The 20,348-nt window shown below is 49.1% G+C and overlaps 1 protein-coding gene across 1 annotated transcript in view; it reads right to left on the bottom strand.

The window, feature by feature from the left end:
- Nucleotides 1-20,348, bottom strand: part of MPHOSPH8 (M-phase phosphoprotein 8) — a 268,249-nt gene that overhangs the window by 173,523 nt on the left and 74,378 nt on the right. The window contains exon 5 of the mRNA XM_082247634.1: nt 7,418-7,672. Within this exon, the coding sequence (XP_082103760.1) occupies nt 7,418-7,672 (255 nt within the window). The remainder of the gene's footprint in view (nt 1-7,417; nt 7,673-20,348) is intronic.

The following is a 20,348-nucleotide window of genomic DNA, read 5'->3' as shown; positions in this document are numbered from 1 at the left end:
ACTCAAGGAAATTCTCCTTTCCAAGGACTGAGGTGTCCTGTCCCACCTGTCCAGGATCTCCACTTGCAGAGTCCTGGTATGAAATTGAGCAAATGGAACTGCTTCGAAGGCCGAGACCATCAGGCCCAGAACTCGCATGCAGGTCCGCAAAGAAGAGAGATCGCTGAACCTGAGGGCCCCGATCTCTTCCCGTAATGTCCTGAGTTTGTCCTCCGGAAGGAAGACCCGAGATTGAGCAGAATCCAGGACCATCCCAAGATACTGAAGGCGATTTGAGGGAGTCTGTGCTGACTTCTGAAAATTGATGGTCCACCCGAAATCCTGGAGTGTCTGAACCGTCGCTACCAGATTGCTCGACAGGGTCACACAGGAGTTCGACCTTAACAAGAGGTCGTCTAGGTAACCGAGGACCGCAATGCCCTGCAAACGCAGTAAAGCTAGAACCGGAGCCAACACCTTGGTGAAGACACTGGGAGCCGAAGCGATGCAGAAAGGCAACGCCACAAACTGATAGTGCTCCCCAGGCACCGCGAAGCGGAGATATCTCTGATGACCCTCGAAAATTGGGATGTGTAGATACGCATCCTTCAAGTCTATTGAAGCCAGGAAGTCCCCAGTGCTCAACGATGCTACCACCGACCGGAGGGATTCCATCCTGAACTTCTGCACACGCACACATAGCGGTTCAGCGATTTTAAGTCCAGAATCCGACGTACCTTGCCCTCTTTCCTGGGCACTGTGAATAGGTTGGAGTAAAAACCGCGAAAACGTTCCCGGAGGGAACGGGTACAATGACTCCTTGGGCAAGCAGATCGTGCACTGCCCCATGAGATCTCAGACGATCAGGAGACAGCTGGAGATTGGACGGGAAGAACCTGCGGGGCGAGATCGGAATTCGATCTTGTACCCTGAACGAATCAGTTTGTGAACCCACCTGTCCTGAATGCCAGACAACCCGGGTTCCTGAAAACAACGCAGACGTCTTCCCACCCCGACAACGGGTGAGGGCGTCCCTTCAGGCAGAGGTGGACTGGGCCGCCGAGCTAGACTGTCCAGCTTTCGGGCTTATCCGACCATGGTTTCTTCTGGCCAACCGGGGGTCGGAAGAGACGATAACGCCCTGCGCAAGAAGATCTTGCACTGCCCCCTTGAGATCCATCAAAACGATCGAGACAAAGATTTGATGGAAAGAATCTGTCCGCTGACCGAAATTCGATCTTATACCCTAAACGAATCAGTTTGTGAACCCATTTGTCTTGAATGAGAGACATCCAGGGTTCCTGAAAGTAACACAGACATCCCCCCACCCCTGAACCGGGAGAGGGTGTCCCTTCATGCGGAGGAAGACTTGGCCGTAGAACCAGACTTGGACTTACCTGACCAAGCCTTCTCGTTTCCGCTGGAACGGTTTACCCTTTTCCTGCGCCCGAGGCACGAAAAAGGGCCCCCCCCCCGGTGAGCCTTGAAGCAAGGTCCCCACCTACTGCGGGGTGCCTTACCCTTTCCAGCTCTTCAGCCACACCATGCGGTGAAAGGCTATCCCCAACGCAGAAACTCTTGCAACCAGGGGAGCCTCGTCCAGGGCCGCGTTACACAAATACACCACGGCCTGGGCCATTTGTTCCGTAAGCTCAATGAGACTTGGAGGAACCAACTCAGCCAGCAAGTTGCTCTTAAGCACCATAATCCATTCCGTAACCGTCTGAGAAACAAGCACAGAGGCGAACACAAGCTTGAGAAGCGAGCGTGAAAGATATTCCATGCGCCTGTCCACCACGTCCTTAAACAGTGTGGTCCACCCTAGGGGATACCGTCCAGCGATTGAAGACTGAATCTGCAAAAGGGCAACGGTGCTGAAAGCACTTGGGCACTGGCAGCAAGTGCTCAATGCGTTGCCATTCCTCGTTCACTAGCTCGTGAAACTCCTCGGGGCAAGGGAAAACCTGACCCGACTTCTGGGCTTTGCGGGAGCCGAAGACAACCCGCTTTCCTGACTCTATGGGCTCATCCACAATTTGCAAAGTCTCCCTGATGGAGCGAACCAGTGCTTCAACCAGAGTGCGTTCCCGCGCTGCAGTTGACGACGACTCATCCTCCTCAACGTCTGGGTGTGAGGACAGGGATCCCTCTAGGAGGGCAGTGTCTGTGGCAACCACAACAGGCTCTGAATCAGAAGACAGAGGGCATCGGCCGTTTTTGAATAGCAACTTGTGACATGACAAGATCCACTTTGGGCGTCAGAGTTTCTATGGCTGCAGACAGACACTAGGGAAGGCGATCCAGATGTCCCAGATGCACAAACAAGATCCGCTGGGAAATTTTCACTCTGGGACTCCATATTGGCAATTAGGCAAAAAAAGGCTACACTGGCCCTTTAAATCCGAGATTGCGGTCCGCACCGCTATACTATGCTATGGCTGGAGTCCCCCTTAAGCTAGCAGATATGCTGATAGAAGCTAAATATGTCTGAAGCAATGCAAGCAAAAGGGCTAAAAGACTCCCTTTATTGTGTCAGAAAACTGGATCAGCTACCGTTCTCCATGCTGTCTGCAGCCAGTGAAAACTCCTGTGAGGAAGTGACCAAACAGCACTAGAGGCCGAACCCCCCCTGAACCACAATAACATGGTGCCATATGAAAACACAGTAGAGCACAGGGAAAATGGCCGCCGCCCATACAGTGCGGCCTACCCACATCCAAGAGGGCGCCCGAAAATGACGCCAAACACTCAGCAAAGCAAGAAAATGGCTGCTGCCCTTCTACTGATGCAGCCTAGCTGCCCACATCCAAAATGGCGGCCGAAAACGGCGCCAGCGATCAGGAGCCCAGAGAACAAGGACACCGCGGGAATCCACCACAGGGAACCCCCCAGGACAAGGTACAGATCACCTCTGCGGTTTTTATTTTTTGCGCTATAAACAAAAAAAAAAAATAAGACTTTCTATTTTTACTTTCGGTTATAAAATATAACCAATAAAAAAAAAATCTAAAAATTTCTTTATCACTTTAGGCCATTTTGTATTCTGCTACATATTTTTGGTTAAAAAAAAAATCCTAAAAAGTAAATTAATTGGTCTGCGCAAAAGTTATAGTGTCTTCAAACTATGGGATAGATTTAGAGACTTTAAAAACAGTTTTTCTAGTAATGGCAGCAATCAGTGATTTTTAGCGGGACGACGACATTGCGGTGGACAAATCGGACACCAAGTGACACTTTTTGGGGACCAGTGACACCAATACAGTAATCAATGCTAAAAAAAAATGCACTGTCACTGTATAAATATATTGCACTGTCATTGTGTATATATATATATATATATATATATATATATATATTTCGTAAGCTAAATATTAAAAAAGGTATCTTATTTCCAACCCTACCAGTTTGCCAACAACTACTTAGAATAGGTACTCGCATACCTCTCTTGCAAATGCCTCTTTATTCAATCCCTCTGGAAAAATCTCAATCTCTCTGGAAAAATCTCTCCACTTATCCAGGTTTTTAGGGACTTGGTCCTTAAGGACCTGGATAAAATTAAGATTAATGGACCTCCAACCAATGGAGTTCTACAGGTGGGTTTACAACAACTATGTGACAAAAGGGTTTTGTGATCCACCCTGCGGATAAAGGGGGAGGGGTCGTTGTTATGGATAAAAAGGATTATATATTGGAAATGAACAACATTTTAGGTGACAGGGATATTTATAAAGTTTTAAATGGAAATCAAACATTTAGGTATAAAAAAGAACTTCAACGGCTGATTAATACGGCTTATGAGGATGGTATTCTTAAGGCCTACCTCATTCCTTCTGCTCCACGTTTCGCAGTAATATATTTTTTCCCCAAGGATCCCGTTAAACCACCGGGATGTCCCGTTATAAGTGGGATTGATTCCCTTGGGATTGGGAAATATGTGGACGAGTTTTTACAGCCTCTAGTATCTAAAATGCCCTCATATTTAAAGGCTACAACTCATGTGTTGAACATCCTACAGGAAATTACTTGGAAAGAGGGGCTCATTATGGTTACAGCTGATGTGACATCACTGTACACCATTATTTCCCATCAGCATGGGCTGGAACCATCCGGATACTTTCTGAATATGGATGGCTCATTGGCTGAAGAGCAGAGATCTTTCATCCTGCAATTATTAGATTTTGCCATGACGCATAAATTTGCCCCAAGTCTTGCAAATCTTTTCATGGCTAGATGGGAGGAGGATGTCATCTTTAGTGACCGTCCGCCACAACTTATATTGTGGCGGAGGTACATAGATGACATCCTCCTCCTGTAGGGATGGAGACTCTGCGTCTTTAGAGATATTCATGCAGAGACTCAAGCACAACAGGGGGATCAAGCTAGAACACTCAAGTAGTGTTTCGGAGCTAACCTTCCTGGATTTCAATTTAATCGTATGTGGGGATCGTTTAATTACAAATACACACTTGAAAAAGACCGATCATAACGGTTTTATACCAACTGATAGCTGCCATCACACTTCTTGGCTAAAGGGAGTACCCAAGAGCCAATTTCTGTGCTTACAACGAAATTGTACTCAACTCACGATTTTCTTAAACAGCCCTCTAAGTTAAGATCTAAATTTAATGGATAAGGGTTATGATGGCAACTCCCTAGATAAAACTATAAAAGAGGTAGTTGATATTGACAGAAGGACTTTGCTGCAACCTAGTTAGCGCAGAAATCAAAACAATGATTCCTTTAAAAATAAGTTCATAACATAATTTTCCACACAACATTACCCGATTAAAAATAATATCCGGAAACACTGGCAGTTGGTAGTATAGTGATCGTATACTTGGTCCAGTTCTTCCGGAACCACCGTCAGTGGTTTTTAGGGGTGTACCTTCGCTTAGGCACAAAATAGTGCAGAATGTTATAGAATTACCGAGGAAGCCCACTTTTTTCTCTGAATTAAAGGGTTATTATCCTTGTCATAGGTGTAACATCTGCACTATTAATTAATTTAAAGGTAGAAAAATTGAAAAGGTTTGTTCGGAGCAAACAGGAAAAGAGTATGTTATAAATTATTTTATTACATGCTCCACAAAAAATGTTGTATACCTACTTCAATGCAAGTGCGGAAAACAATATATAGGCCACACTATGAGGGCCCTTCAAGTGCGCCTGGAAGAACATGTTGGGAATATTAAAAAAAGATTCCCAGGTCACAGTGTGTCTAAGCACTACGACATATGCCATCATAGAAACCCCAAAGACACGCTGTTTGTTGCCATTGATAAACATACTCCATATTGGAGGGGCTCAAACACGAAGAGGGAGATCTCACGTGCTGAGACACGGTGGATTTATTGTTTAAAAATGTATGTTCCCTTCGGTCTAAACGTGGAGTGGGATGTAAACTGTTATATTAAGAATAGTTGATTTCCGTTTATTTTAGTATTTTTTATATATTTATTTCTTTCTTTTATATATAATTGATCATCCATTTTGGGTATTTTTAAACTATTTCTGAGGAGGATATATTGCTACATGTATAAGATATGTTTAATGGCACGTGATTTTGTGCTTAAGAGCCGCCCTGCGGCAGTAAATTTACGGTGGGGCGGCCCTCAAGTGATTAAAGTCTGCCTGCTTTGAAATTTTTTTTTTCTTGTGCCATTATTTTATGAAGGTGCTTCCCCCCCCCCCCCCCCCCCCCCAAAATAGAAATAGGTTAACACTTACCTGCTCTGTGCAACAAACTGCACTTGCTATAGAGCAAACGTATAGGCTTGCTCTTAAAGAGGCTCGCCAGGCACCTGTCAAAAAAAATAAAAGTTTGCAGCTACAAAAAGTGTAGCTGCTGACTTTTAAAAAAACAGCCACTCACCTGTCCCACAATCAAGCAGTGAGATCACCCCAGCTGTCTTCATCCTTCGTCCTCCCTCGGCGGCGTCGGCAACTTCACTATGGGCACCCAGCTGTAACAGCTTGCGGCTTCACAGCTGGGTGCCCACTGCGCATGCGCGAGTCACACGGTGCATTCTGGATTGTGGATGTAGTCTTCTGGGATCTGTCAGTGACCCAGAAGACTGCAGGGGGGAGGGAGGAGAGCTTCCGTCCCCCAACGGAGGTGGTAGCAGGTACCTGTCAGAATCTGGTACCTGCTCCCCCCATTCCAAGAGGAAAGGGGGACAAGTCCTTAAAACGGAACTTCCCCTTTTGGGTTGCGTTCCACTTTAGGCCGGGCTGTATGTATCTAGACACAGCACCCTCCCTGCTCTCAGGATTTGATTGACAGTAGCAGGAGCCAATAGCGCTGGCTGCTGCCTCTTTGTCCTGTGTACGTAGGGAGAGTTCAGAGAGCTGGATGAGGGGGTGAGGACTCCATATTTAGGGGATGAGAGCTGGGGAAACTGCTACTGGGTAAAAAATGTCTTAGCTGTAGAACCACTTTAACCACTTCAATACTGGGCACTTTCACCCCCTTCCTGCCTAGGCCAATTTTCACCTTTTAGCGCTAGCTCTATTACATTTTGAATGACAATTGCACGGCCATGTAACACTGTACCTAAACCAAACTTATGTAATTTTTTTGCCCACAAATAGAGCTTTCTTTTGGTGGTATTTGATTACCGCAAGATTTTTTTCTTTTTTGCTACACAAATAAAAAATTAGACTGAAAATTTTGCAAAAAAAAAAAGAAAAAAAGTTTTAGGTTATAAAATTTTGTAAATAGATACGTTTTTTCCTGCACTGCTGGGGTGGCACTAATAAGCAGCACTTATGGGCACTGATATGCAGCACTGGTGGGCAATAATGGGCACTGGTGGGCGGCACTGGTAAATTGCAATGATGGGCACTGGTGGGCAGCACTGATAGATGCCAATCATGGGCAGCTCTGATGGGGAGGGCACTGAAATGGTCCCTGAGCCCTGATGGTCATCCCTGGTGGCCATGGGTGGGCAATCCCTGGTGGCTCTAGTGGCACCCCCCTCCCCCCCAAGGGTCTGCACTGGTAATCAATGCTCTGACTACCAGCACAGACGCTCCTACTACTCGTGCCCGTCAGGCACGAACTGAGGAAAGCCGATCAACAGCACTTCCTATTTACTATGTGACCAGCTGTGATTGGACACAGCTGGTCACATAGTAAAGAGCCTACGTCAGTATACCAAGATCGGAGATGAGGTGTGTCAGAGTGACACACTGCAGCATCGATCACCGCTCTGCGCGCAGAGCGCATTATCCTGCTGGACGACATATGACGGCCAGTCAGGATAATACAACCACTTTGCTGCTGTCAATCCGCTATAGGGCGGGCGGCAAGTGGTTAAAGCACTATTTCGGCAAAGTAATAGCATGGATGGGGAATACATTACTCACACTTTTACATGCTGCAATTATCCTACAAAGACTGCAGTGATGACAGGATGTCTTTAGGTGAAGAACATACCAGAGTTTTCCTGCAAGCGATACACTGTGTCCATAACCTCCTGATCCCCTTCAGAAGCTCCATATGTCCATGAATCGGTCTCTTCTTGCGTAGATCTTCTCTCTTTAAATGCTGGCTTTACTTCTTTAGATTTGTATTCTTCTGAGGGTCGAACATCAAAAGACTCTTGTTCCTTTCTAATGCTGTCCATACATTCTGCTCGATCTTCAGCAGAAATAGTGAAGGCATCATACACATGTTTCTGTTCCTTGGGAGCTGCCACAATTAAAAGAAACAATTTGTAGCACAGAGATTGCAGTGTTGCACTAAATATATTTACTCAAATACATCAATATATGAAAGGCAAGAGGAATTTTTAAAAATGTGACCTCAATATAATTTGTTGGGGCTCAATGTCAGGTGCAACATGAATAACCACACCATTCGTACTTGGCTATTTGGGTAGGCACCAAGCCTAAATGAGCAGAAGTATATGGCTGCTATATACTGTATATGATTAGCATTTTAAAGGAGCACCTGTTTTTCCATTAATCCAAGATATTTTAATAGGAGCTTAGCATTGCTTTTCTGTGGGGGGGAAAAAAAAAATTTTTGTAAGATCTTACCATAAAATGTTTATCTCTGATGTCCATCGATAGACGCAGCCTCATCTCCATGAGCTGAGTGGGTTATACTGCCACGTGCAGGAGTAGTCTAGGCAGTAGACTAGTACAAAACTTAAACATATACATGCCCATGGGGCTGTCTCTCCAGGCATAACCCCCACTGTCACAACCCAGCACATCTGTTTAGTTGCAAGCAGTGAAGATAAAAGAACCATTCCCATACAGACCGGCAGGTGCTGCGTCTGTCAATGGACAGAGAAAGATTTCACTGTAAGATCTTACAAAAATCGTATTTTCTCTATCGTCCATTGACAGACGCAGTCTCATCTCCATGAGCCGAGTGGGACTTTCTAAAGCAGTATAGGTAGGAGGGGTGGGAAACACGCAACCAGACAGTAACGTCAACTTCAAGAGTCTAGAGCTAGCCAACCGGGCAACATGGAGCTCAACCAAAAACAGGAGCTCACCCAGGTAAAAGACCCCCAAGAGAACAAAAAACATTCTCTTATGAAACAGCAGCTTGCAAAACCTTGCAGCCAAAATCCGGTGATGCCAACAAATCCACTTTGAAAAAATTTGGTAACGACCAAGTCGCTACCTTACAAACTGGTACAACAGAGACCTGATGGCAAAAAGCCCAAGAGGCACTCAGCGCTCTAGTAGAATGCACCTTCACAGGGAAAGGAGGAACTTGACCCTTGATTGAATAATCCTGAACAACCGGCTGCCTGATCCATCTCGAAATGGTAGCAGCGTACGCAGCCAAACCTTTGCGAGGACCGTCCGGAAGGACAAAGAGTCCGACTTCCTGAAGGACTCAGTAACCATCAAATAAACTCTTATCGCCCTAACCACATCCAGGGAGTGCACGGCAATCTCCTTGGGATGTTTAGGCTTAGGACATAAGGCAACACAATGTCTTCATTCAGGGGAAAATCCGACACCACCTTAGGAAGAAAGGACGGATTAGGACAGAGGACCACTTTATACCTATGGACCACCAAAGAAGGCGGACAGGACAGTGCCGCCAACTCACTCTGCAGGCAGAAGTGATCGCCACTAGGAAGGCAACCTTCTGCAACAAAGAAAGCAGGGAAATCTACCTAATATTCTAAAAAGGAGGCTTTTGAAGCACAGACAAAACAAGATTAAGATCCCGCGGAGGTAACAGGGATCTACGGAGGAGGAGCCAGATGACACACCCCCTGAAAGTGCAAAGCAAACTATGAGTAGCCAACGGACGTTGGCAGAAAATAGCCAAGGCCGACACCTGGCCCTTGATAGTACCCAACGCCAAGCGCTGTTCAACTCCTTTTTGTAAAAAGGCCGAAACCCTAGCTATAGAGAACAAGCGAGGGTGCAGCCACAGCAATTCACATCATGGAATGTACAATTTCCACGTACGATGATAGATCTTCCTAGACGTCGACTTCCTGACCTTCAAAAGGGTAGGAATCACCGAATCAGAGAGACCTATATCCCTCAACACCTTGCTTTAAACAGCCAAGTCATTAAAGCCAGCGACCGTAAAGCAGGATGGAAGATCGGTCCTTGAGATAGTAAATCTTCCCTCAGAGGAAGGCGCCATGGAGGATCCATAACCTTTTTTACCAGTTCTGTGTAAAAGGACTGCTGGGGCCAGTCTGGTGCCACCAGAACGACCGGAATGCCTTCCATCACCACCCGGCGAAGAAACCTCGGCAGAACTAGCAGAGGGAAGGCATATATCAGGCGATACTGACTCCAAGGAGCCACCAGAGCGTCTGACGTCTGCCAGAGAATCCCGAGATCTGGCCACAAACCTCTGGACTTTCCTGTTGAGGCGAGACGCAAACAGATCCACCTCTGGAGTCCCCCACTGGGCACACAGGAGATGAAACCCCTCCGGATAAAAAGGGACAATTCCCCTTGATCCAACACCTGACGACTCAGGTAATCCGCCTGGCAATTCTCCACACTCGGGATGTGGACTGCAGAGAGAGCCGGAGCATTGTGTTCCGCCCACACCAGAATGTCGGCCACCTGCTTAGCCGCCAGGGAACTCCTGGTGCTCCCTTGGTGATTGATGTAAGCCACGGCCATGGCATTGTTCGACTGAACCCAAACCAGAGAGCTGTGTAGCTGACTCTTCCAGTGAAGCAGGCAGAGCTTGATCGCTCTTAGCTCCAGAATATTGATCGGCAAGGAAGACTCTACCGTCGTCCAAGTTCCCTGGGCACAGAGCTTCCCCAGCACTCCACCCTAACCTGACAGGCTGGTGTCTGTGGTGACCACCATCCAAAACACCGGCAGGAAGGACTTGCCTTGGCACAGGACAGGTGACTGGAGCCGAGAGAGCCGACTTCGTGAGATGGCTCACCCGAATCTTCAGGTCAAAGGATCTCTAATCTCTGTTCCATTTTGCCAGAATCTCCTTCTGCAACTGTCTCGTATGAGACTGAGCAAACAGGACCAATTCGAAGGTCGAGACCATCAGACCCAGGGCCCTCATGCAAGCCTGCAATGAGGACTGATCGGTCTCCAGCAATCGGACCCCCTTTGTAACTTCTGAAGCTTGTCCAAGGGAAGGAAGACCCACGCTAGAGTCGAGGATCAGCCCCCGATAAGTGACCCGCACGGACTGTGTCAGGGCAGATTTGTGGAAATTGATCGTCCACCAGAATTCCTGAAGGGTCTGAATGGGGATGAGACATGGTCCAGCAGATCCGAATGGGAGACTGCTCACAACAGGAGATTGTTCATATATCCCACAATGGAGATACCCCGTTGACGTAACAAGGCCAGCACATGTGGATAAGACCTTGGTAAAAACTCTGGGAGCTGAGGCGAGACCAAAGAGTAATGTCACAAACTGAAATTGCTCCTCTGCCACTGCAAAGCAGAGGAACCGCTGGTGTCCCTCGAATATGGGATGTGGAGATGCAAATCTTTGAGATCGAGGGAACCCATAAAATCCCCCCGATTCAAAGATGGCACCACGGATCGAATGGACTGCATTCAAAAACGTCTGCACCCACACAAACTGGTTCAGATCCTTGAGGTCCAGGATTGGACACACTTTACCCTCCTTTCTGGGCACCGTGAACAGGTTTGAATAGGAACCTTGAGAGCTTTCCTGCAAAAGGAACCGGTACAATCACCCCTTAAGGCAGGAGATCTCACACCGCTTCCTGCAGATCCTTCAAACGCTCCAGAGACAGTTGCAGATTTGACTGAAAGACCTTGTCCCCTGGCCAGGACCAGAATTCGATCTTGTACCCGGAGCAAATCAGTTTGCAAACCCAATTGTCCTGAATGAAGTCCAGGGTTCCTGAAAGAAGCGCAGACGTCCTCCCACCCCTGAGACAGGTGAGGGCGCCCCTTCATGCTGAAGAGGACTTGTCTGCAGCACCGGACTGACCAGCTTTGGGCTTGCCCCAAGGTATCTTAGTTCCTCCAGAAGTTCTGAACAGCTTACCTTTTTCTTGCGCCCCGGAGGCACGAAAAACAATGTTTGAGCAGAAAAGGAGGGACCCCGCTTAGTACGGGGTGTCTTACCCTTGGAGGATTGAGGAAGAAGGAGTACTCTTCCCGCCAGTCAGGCCCTTGATTAAGTCATCCAATGAGTCGCCAAACAACAGTTCCTCCAGAAAGGGTAGATCAGCCAGGGATTTCTTAGAAGCTTGGTCAGCCAACCAGCTTTTCAATCAAACCATGCGTCTTAAAACAATGCCCACGGACGAAACACTGCCCACCAGGGGAGCCGCATCCTTAGACGCATCATACAGAACACTAGAGCCTGGATCACCTGGTACAACAGTTCAAGCTGTTCCGGAGGAACAGTCTCTGGGTCCAAAGACTCCCGCAAACTCTTAATCCATTCCATCACCGTCTGTGAGACTAACAGACACAAAAAAAACGGTTTCAAAATGGAACCCGCCAGCACGTGAAGATGGCGGGAAAGGGATTCCACCCGCTTGTTCCACTGGATCCGTAAAAAAACAGGGAATGCTTCACAGGCACAAGGGTAGACTTGTTTAATCTGGAAAAAGGATGGTCCACCTTAGGCGGTCATGTCCAACGGTTGGAGACCTTTTCAGCAAAAGGGTATCGGAGTTTAAAACGTTTTGGCACCACTAACACGTGCTTAACGCGCCACCATTGGTTAGTCACAATATCGTGAAAAGTGTCGGGACAAGGGAAAACCCTGTCAGCTTTTGGAGACTTCTGAGAGCCAAAAGCCACTCGTGTCCCTGCTGGCGTGTGCTCATCAGCCAATATTAAAGCATCCCATACTGAAATAATCAGGGCTTCCACTAATGCGTGTTCCCGCGCTTCAGCTGAAGACAGGTCCTCTTTACCATCCGACTGCAAGGACAGTGACCCCTCAGGTAGGGGGGCTTCCTGGGCGATCCCATTAGCCTCTGAATCAGAGGACACCTCCATAGATGGAGAAGGCAGTGGCCATTTTCGGCTATCAACCTTTTTCATGACTAAATCAACTTTAGTCGCCAGGCTTACCAGGGCTGCTGAAATAGCAGCCAGCGACTGCGATCCAGACTGTCTGGGAGTCGCACAGGGTGGGTCTGAGGGTGATTGCACAGTTTGGGACTCCATATTACAATTTGAAAAAAACAGTACTGTCGCTTTAAGAGTGCCGATTGCGGTATCCACCACCGATCGCAGCGGTCTGCAGGGAACCCCTTTAAACTAGACTGACAGCAGAAAGTAAAGGAATATGCCCGCAGGGACCCCAAGTACTGTACCACCTCAGACAAAACGTCCTCCTGATTCTTCCAGCAGCATGGAGAGAGAGAGGAAGTGACCTCGGCCAGTAGCAGAAAACAAATGGAAAGGTGATATTGCCTGGAGAAGGTCACACTGCTCAGCATAGCACAAGGGCTACACAAAGATGGATCCCCAGACAAATCAATAGGAAGCTACAGGTAAAATGGCTGCCCCATACAAGTCTATGGGGAAAAAAACTGAATTGTTTGTAAAATCTTACCATAAAATTCCTTTCTCCGAGTCTGAGTCCCCCGACAGTCGCCGCCCATTCACACAGTCTTCACTTATGGGGTATTGACTTCATCTCCACAGGAGTTTCTAGGCATAAGACTTGTAAAAGAACAACAAAATCTACATAGTCACATCTATGGGGGCTGTCCTACTTGTCCAATACCCCCTGCAATAGCCATCTCAATTCAGTTTGGTCGCAAGCAGTGAAAGTGTATAAAAAAGACCCCAAAAAGAGGGGCGGAGGCGGCCACTGTCGGAGGACTCAGAGAAAGGAATTTTACGGTAAGATTTTACAAAAAATTCAGTTTTCTTTTACGTCCTCCGACAGTCGCCGCTTATTCACACAGTCTTCACTTATGGGGATGTCCCAAAGCAGTGTAGACATGAGGGATGGGCAACGCAACCGCCAGCAAAGCAACCCATTACCCACATCAGAGAAAGGAACCTTACACATACAAGAAGGCAACCTTCTGGGTAACAAAAACAAAGGCTCAACATGAGCAACAACCCAGGAAAACAAATAACCAAGGGGAAGAAAACCCCAACAGCTAGGAACCCGAATAAAAACCAGGGTGTCCTAAGGAACGGCCGCACAGAGAACTTTGCGGCCAAAGGATGCATCAGCTGATGCCAGAACATCAATTTTGTAGAATTTTGAGAAAGTGTGCGCCGACGACCAAGTCGCAGCCTTGCACACCTGGGCCACCGAGGCCTGATGCCGATAGGCCCAGGACGTACTCATCGACCTGGTAGAGTGCGCCTTGACAGGGAAGGGAGGAACCCGTTCCCGCAACGAGTAGGCCTGTATAATGGTCTGTCTGATCCATTTGGCAATGGTTGCTGCAGACGCAGCCATACCCTTCCGAGGTCCCTCTCGACACCAAGACTAGGAGAGAAACCCCTGGACTCACACCAAGCAAAATAAGCTTTCCATGTACGGTAATAAATCTTACCAGAAGAGGCTTTACTAGCCTTGATCAAAGTAGGAATAACCTCTGAGGAGAGACCCCTGTCTCTCAGGACCTAGCTTTCAACAGCCAGGCCATTAAAGCCAGCGACTGTAAAGCAGGATGGAAGATCGGTCCCTGGGACAGCAGATCTTCTCGCATTGGCAGGTGAACGATGTCCGCGTACCAGGACCGGCGAGGCCAGTTCGGTGCTACCAGAATCACCAGTGATGGTTTCGAGGCCAACCTGCGAAGGTACCTGGACAACAGCTGAAGCGGAGGAAAGGCATACATCAGACGATCTGACGCCAAGGCACCACCAGCGCATCCGAGGCGTCTGCCAGAGGATCGCGCGTTCTTGCCACAAACCTTTCCACCTTGTGGTTCAGACGCAAACAGATCCACATCCGGTGATCCCCACTTCACACACAGCATTTGAAACACCCCGGGGTGTAGGGACCATTCTCCCTGGTCCAAGGTCTGGCGGCTCAGATAGTCGGCCTGCCAACTCTCCACACCCGGAATGTGAACTGCCGACAACGCCGGAACATGAGTCTCGGCCCAAGACAGAATACTGGCCACCTCCTGGTGCCCCCTTGGTGGTTGATGTAAGCCACCGCAGTGGCGTTGTCCGTCTGCACCCACACAGGACGGCCCTGAAGGCGATCCGACCAATGGAGCAGGCACAGCCTGATCGCTCTCAATTCCGAAATGTTTATCGGAAGGGAAGACTCCTCCTTCGACCAGGTGCACTGGGCAGACCGGTTGCCCAGGACTCCACCCCAGCCCGACAGGCTGGCATCCGTGGTCACTACTGTCCACAGAATTGGCCGGAAGGATTTTCTGTCCGACACCGCCGGGGACTGAAGCCACCACAAGAGATCCGTTCTGGTCTGGTGGCTCAGACACTCAGGTCCAAAGACTGAGGTAGTCTGTCCCACCTGGCGAGAATCTCCGCCTGGAAAGACCTCGTGTGAAACTGGGCAAATGGTATTGCCTCGAAGGCCGACACCATCAGCCCCAGGGACCGCATACAGGTCCTGAGTGATGAGGAGCCGTTGTCCCTGAGGGACCTGACCTCGTTCTGCAGAGTCCGAAGCTTGTCCTCCGGCAAGAACACCCTCGCTTGAGCAGAGTCCAGAACCATTCCCAGATACTGGAGACGAACCGAAGGCGACAAGTTCGACTTCTGAACGTTGATCGTCCAACCGAACTCCTGAAGCGTCTGGACCGTAGTGGACAGATCGCGCAGCAGGTCCTCCCTGGCACTCGATCTTAACAGGAGATCGTCCAGATATCCCAAGATCAGGACGCCCTGTGCCCGCAACAGGCCCAGAACAGGCGCCAAGACTTTGGTAAAGACCCTTGGAGCCGAAGCGGGACCGAAAGGTAATGCCACAAACTGGTAATGATCCTCCGCGATAGCAAATCGGAGGTACGTCTGATGACCCTCAAAAATGGGGATGTGCAGATACGCATCCTTCAGGTCTATGGAAGCCAGGAACTCTCCCGGATTCAGGGAGGCCACCACTGAACGGAGTGACTCCAAGTGGAATTTTTGAACGCGCACGAAGCGGACGCACTTTGCCCTCCTTTCTGGGCACAGTGAACAGATTCGAGTAATAACCCCGAAACCTGTCCCGATGAGGCAACAGGACAATCACCCCCTGAGCGAGAAGATCCTGCACCGCCTGATGCAGGTCCTGTAACCGCCCTGGGGTCAAATGAAGATTTGAGGGAAAGAATCTGTCTGCCGGCCGTGAAAGAAATTAGATCTTGTACCCTGACCGAATGATTTCCTGAACCCACCTGTCCGTGATTCGGAGCAGCCAAGGTTGTAGGAAACCGTGCAAACGTCCCCCCACCCCTGTAACGGGTGAGGGCGCCCCTTCAGGCAGAGGCGGACTGAGCTGCCGCACCGGCCTGGCAGGATTTTTGTTTGCCAAACCAGGGCTTCTTCTGGCTACCTTGGCCCTTGAAGGGTTTTCCCTTGTTCTGCGCCCTGAAGGCACGAAAGGACCCTTGAGTAGGTTTAAAGGAGGGGCCCGCTTACCGCGGAAAAACTTGCCCTTGGGATTCTGGGGGAGCAGAGTGCTCTTACCCCCAGTGACACCTTTAACCAATTCGTCCAAGGATTCCCCAAAAAGGCGAGACGCTGCATAGGGGATTTCAGCCGTCTTCCTGGACTTTTGGTCAGCCGACCAGCATTTTAACCAGATTAATCGACGGTTAACCACAGCGACACTGAACAGGCGTATCGCCAATGGGGCCTCATTCAGAGCCGCATCGCACAAATACATGACCCCACAATGAATCTGCTCCACCATGTCCATAGTAGTGGGAGGGGCAGAGTCGGCCACAAGGGTGCGTTTGAGCACCTTGGTCCAATCCGCCACAGCCTGAGCCACCATTACAGAGGCAAAAATAGGCTTGAGCATGGAACCCGCCACCGTGTAGGCATGGCGGACAAGAGACTCCAGTCTCCTATCAGTAGGATCCCTAAACACAGGGGGAGTCCTCAGTGGGTAACAGGGTAGATTTGTTCAACCTGGCCACCGTGTGATCCACTTGAGGAGGCACACACCAGCACGCAGCCGTAGTAGCCGCAAAAGAGTAGAGAAGTTGAAACTTCTTAGGCACCACAAAGGTGTGCTTCAAATTATGCCATAGCTCAGTCACCTTATGGTGAAATTCTGCGGAGCAAGGAAAGAGCTGCGCCGTCATGCGGGTCCTGTGTGTTCCAAAAGAGGACAACGCCCGGAGGAGTGGGCTCATCCTCCAAATGTAGTGTTTCCTTCACTGCAAGGATCAACTCATACATAGCTGCGCGTTCCTAGGGCGACCCAGGGGGGGGGGAATTCATCCACCCCTGCGACCTCCGCCTCCCCCTCAGACTCTTGTGGGTCCTGAGAAGAGCAAGACCCTGAAAGAGCCACGCTACCTACAGCAACCATGTCACACTCAGAATCAGAAGAAAAGGAAGTCCTAGGCCTTTTCCTAGCAGCACGTTCAGACACCAGCACATCCATTTTTGACACCAAAGTTGTCACAATAGCAGCCAAATCAGTCTGGTTAGAGGATGCAGTGGACCCTGAATCCCCCACCAAAGCTGGCGGGAATTTGCTGTCCTGGGATTCCATATAAGAAAAGAAACTTTTTTTGTTTTTTTTTTTTAACCTGGCCCTTTAAGTGCGCTGTGGACCCCTCCCCAGCATACCGCTATAAGACTGATACACAGAGCCCCCGTCGGGATAAAACTGACCAGGAAAAACACACAAGGCAAGGCAGGAAAAAGAACAGCAGGACAGAACCCCACCTCCAGAAAATAAATCATAAAGAAAACGAGGAAGGCTGAGACTGTAGCCCCAGCACAGGGAAGCCTGTCCACTCCTAAGCTAGGAAGAAGACAAAACTGAATTGGGATGGCTATTGCAGGGGGGTATTGGACTAGTAGGACAGCCCCCATGGGTGTGACTATGTAGATTTGTTGTTCTTGTTTTTACAAATCTTATGCCTAGAAACTCCTGTGGACAGGAAGTCAATACCCCATAAGTGAAGACTGTGTGAATGGGTGGCGACTGTCAGAGGACGTAAGAGAAATTAACATTGCTCACATTCAAGATGGCGGCGCCCATGGTGAACTATGCGGCTAGAGACCGCCACACGAAGGCCTCAGGAACCACAACAGGAACCAGCAAGCCCAAGGTACCACCCAGTCCCACTCCCTCTCTCCTAATTGGCTGACTTTGTGATTGACCGCAGCGGCAGCCACTGACACATCTCAGCCAATCAAGAGGGAGAGTCCCGGACGACTGGGACACTCGGGGACAGTGAAAGACCTCGGTTAAGTGTTAGGATGGCCGAGGGGGGCTGCTGCACACAGGTTTTTCTTATCTTAATGCATAGAATGCGCTAAGATAAAAAACCTTATGACTTTTACAAATCCTTTAAGAGGGGATAGGTTAAGTCCCCAAAAATACTTTTCTGCAGTGTAGCAGGAAATTGATTCTACTGACAGTAACTGACTCTCTGCTCACATAAGCATTCGGTGATCACTTGGTGTGACGGTATTCACCGTCACTGCAAGTGAAAAACAGATAATTGTGTAAATTGCTTCAGATGGGACAGTAATATTTGTCAGCAATATCTTCATATAGAAATATGAAGATTTATTCCCAATTTACACTGGGAGACAGACTGTTATAGACCATTGCCATGAAGTCTGAATCCTAAATAACGGAATTTTTGTAAAATCTTACCTGTAAAATTCCTTTCTCTGAGTCCTCCGACAGTCGCCGCCTCTTCATATTCGTCACTAGTGGGGGTTATTGACCTTTGCTCCGTAGGAGTGCTAGGCAACAGAATATATTAATATCAAAGCTTTTAGCATATCCCACCCCCAGGGGGTGGTCCCCTCAGTCAATACCTCCTTGCTTCCTGCATACCAACTCAGTTTCAGTAGAATAGCAGTAGAGTATAGAAACAAACCACAAAAGAGGGGCGGGGGCGGCGACTGTCGGAGGACTCAGAGAAAGGAATTTTACAGGTAAGATTTTAAAAAAATTCAGTTTTCTCTTACGTCCTCCGACAGTCGCCGCCTCTTCATATTCGTCACTAGTGGGGACGTCCCATAGCAGTGTAGACATGAGGGGTGGGAAAACAGCAGTCGCGCCTAAAGCAATGCAATACCCACAGCAGAGAAAGGAACCTTACCAAAGTAAGAGAACCAACTGGGCAACAGGAAAACGTGCTCAACAGGAGCAACAACCCAGGAAAAAACAAGTAACTCAGGGGTAAAAACACCCCAACAACCAAGGGCCCAAACAAGGGACCCTAAGGCACCGCCGCACTAAGGACTTTACGGCCAAAAGAAGCATCCGCCGATGCCTGAACATCCACTTTGTAAAATTTGGAGAAGGTGTGAACGGACGACCAAGTCGCCGCCTTGCACACCTGGGCCACAGAAGCCCGATGATGACAGGCCCAAGACGTACTCAGAGATCTGGTTGAGTGCGCCTTCACAGGCACGGGAGGAACCTTCCCCTTCAAAGCATAGGCCTGCTCAATGGTCTGTCTGATCCATTTGGCGATGGTAGAAGCCGACGCCGTCATGCCCTTCCGAGGTCCCTCAGGAAGGACAAAGAGAATCCGACTTGCGAAAGAATTTAGTCGATGACAGGTAAACCCTGATCGCCCTAACATCCAAGGAATGCAAAGCCACCTCCTTCGGATGCTTAGGCTTCGCGCAAAGCGAAGGCAGAACAATATCCTCATTGAGGTGAAAATCCGAGATCCTCTTCGGAAGAAAAGACGGGTTAGGTCGCAAGACCACCTTATCCAAGTGAACCACCAAATACGGAGATTTACAGGACAAGGCCGCCAGCTCCGACACCCTGCGAGCCGAAGTGATCGCCACTAAGAAGGCAACCTTCTTGGACAACAAAGACAACGAGATCTCCCTGATATTTTTAAAAGGAGCATGTTGCAACACGGACAGAACAAGGTTCAAATCCCATGGAGGCAAAGGCTCCCTCCTAGGAGGGACCAAATGTCGCACCCCTTGAACAAAAGGTGCTAACCAAAGAGTTAGACGCCACAGGACGTTGAAAAAGAACGGCCAGCGCAGAAATCTGACCCTTAATCGTGGCCAACGCCAAACGCTGGTCCACGCCCGTTTGAAGGAAAGCCAATACTCTCGACACCGAGTATGAGCGAGGGGAATACCCCCTGGACTCACACCAGGCAAAATACGCCTTCCAAGTACGGTAGTAAATCTTCCCTGAAGAGGCCTTCCTGGCCTTGATCAAAGTGGGAATGACCTCAGGGGAGAGACCCCTAACCTTCAAGACCTGGCTTTCAACAGCCAGGCCGTTAAAGCCAGCGACTGTAAAGCAGGATGGAAGATCGGCCCTTGAGACAGGAGATCTTCTCGAAGAGGCAGACGCCACGGAGCGTCGACCGCCAGATTCACGAGGTCTGCGTACCAAGACCGGCGAGGCCAGTCCGGTGCCACCAGAATCACCATGTTCGGTTCCGAGGCCAACCTGCGAAGGAACCTGGACAGCAGCTGAATTGGTGGAAAGGCATACATCAGACGATACTGATGCCAGGGCGTCACTAACGCGTCCGAGGCGTCTGCCCGAGGATCGCGCGTCCTTGCCACGAACCTTTCCACCTTGTGATTTAGACGAGACGCGAACAGGTCCACATCTGGGGACCCCCACTTCGCGCACAACAGCTGGAAGACATCCGGGTGAAGGGACCATTCCCCCTGGTCCAGGGGTCTGGCGGCTCAGATAATCCGCCTGCCAGTTTTCCACCCCCGGAATGTGAACTGCAGAGATCGCCGGGACGTGCGTCTCGGCCCAAGACAGAATGTCG

The sequence above is a fragment of the Pelophylax lessonae genome (assembly GCF_965119305.1).
Source record: "Pelophylax lessonae genome assembly, chromosome: 2".
NCBI classification, from domain to species: Eukaryota; Metazoa; Chordata; class Amphibia; order Anura; family Ranidae; genus Pelophylax; species Pelophylax lessonae.
The sequence above is the reverse complement of the archived record's forward strand: the minus strand, read 5'-3'. Positions and strand labels throughout refer to the sequence as shown.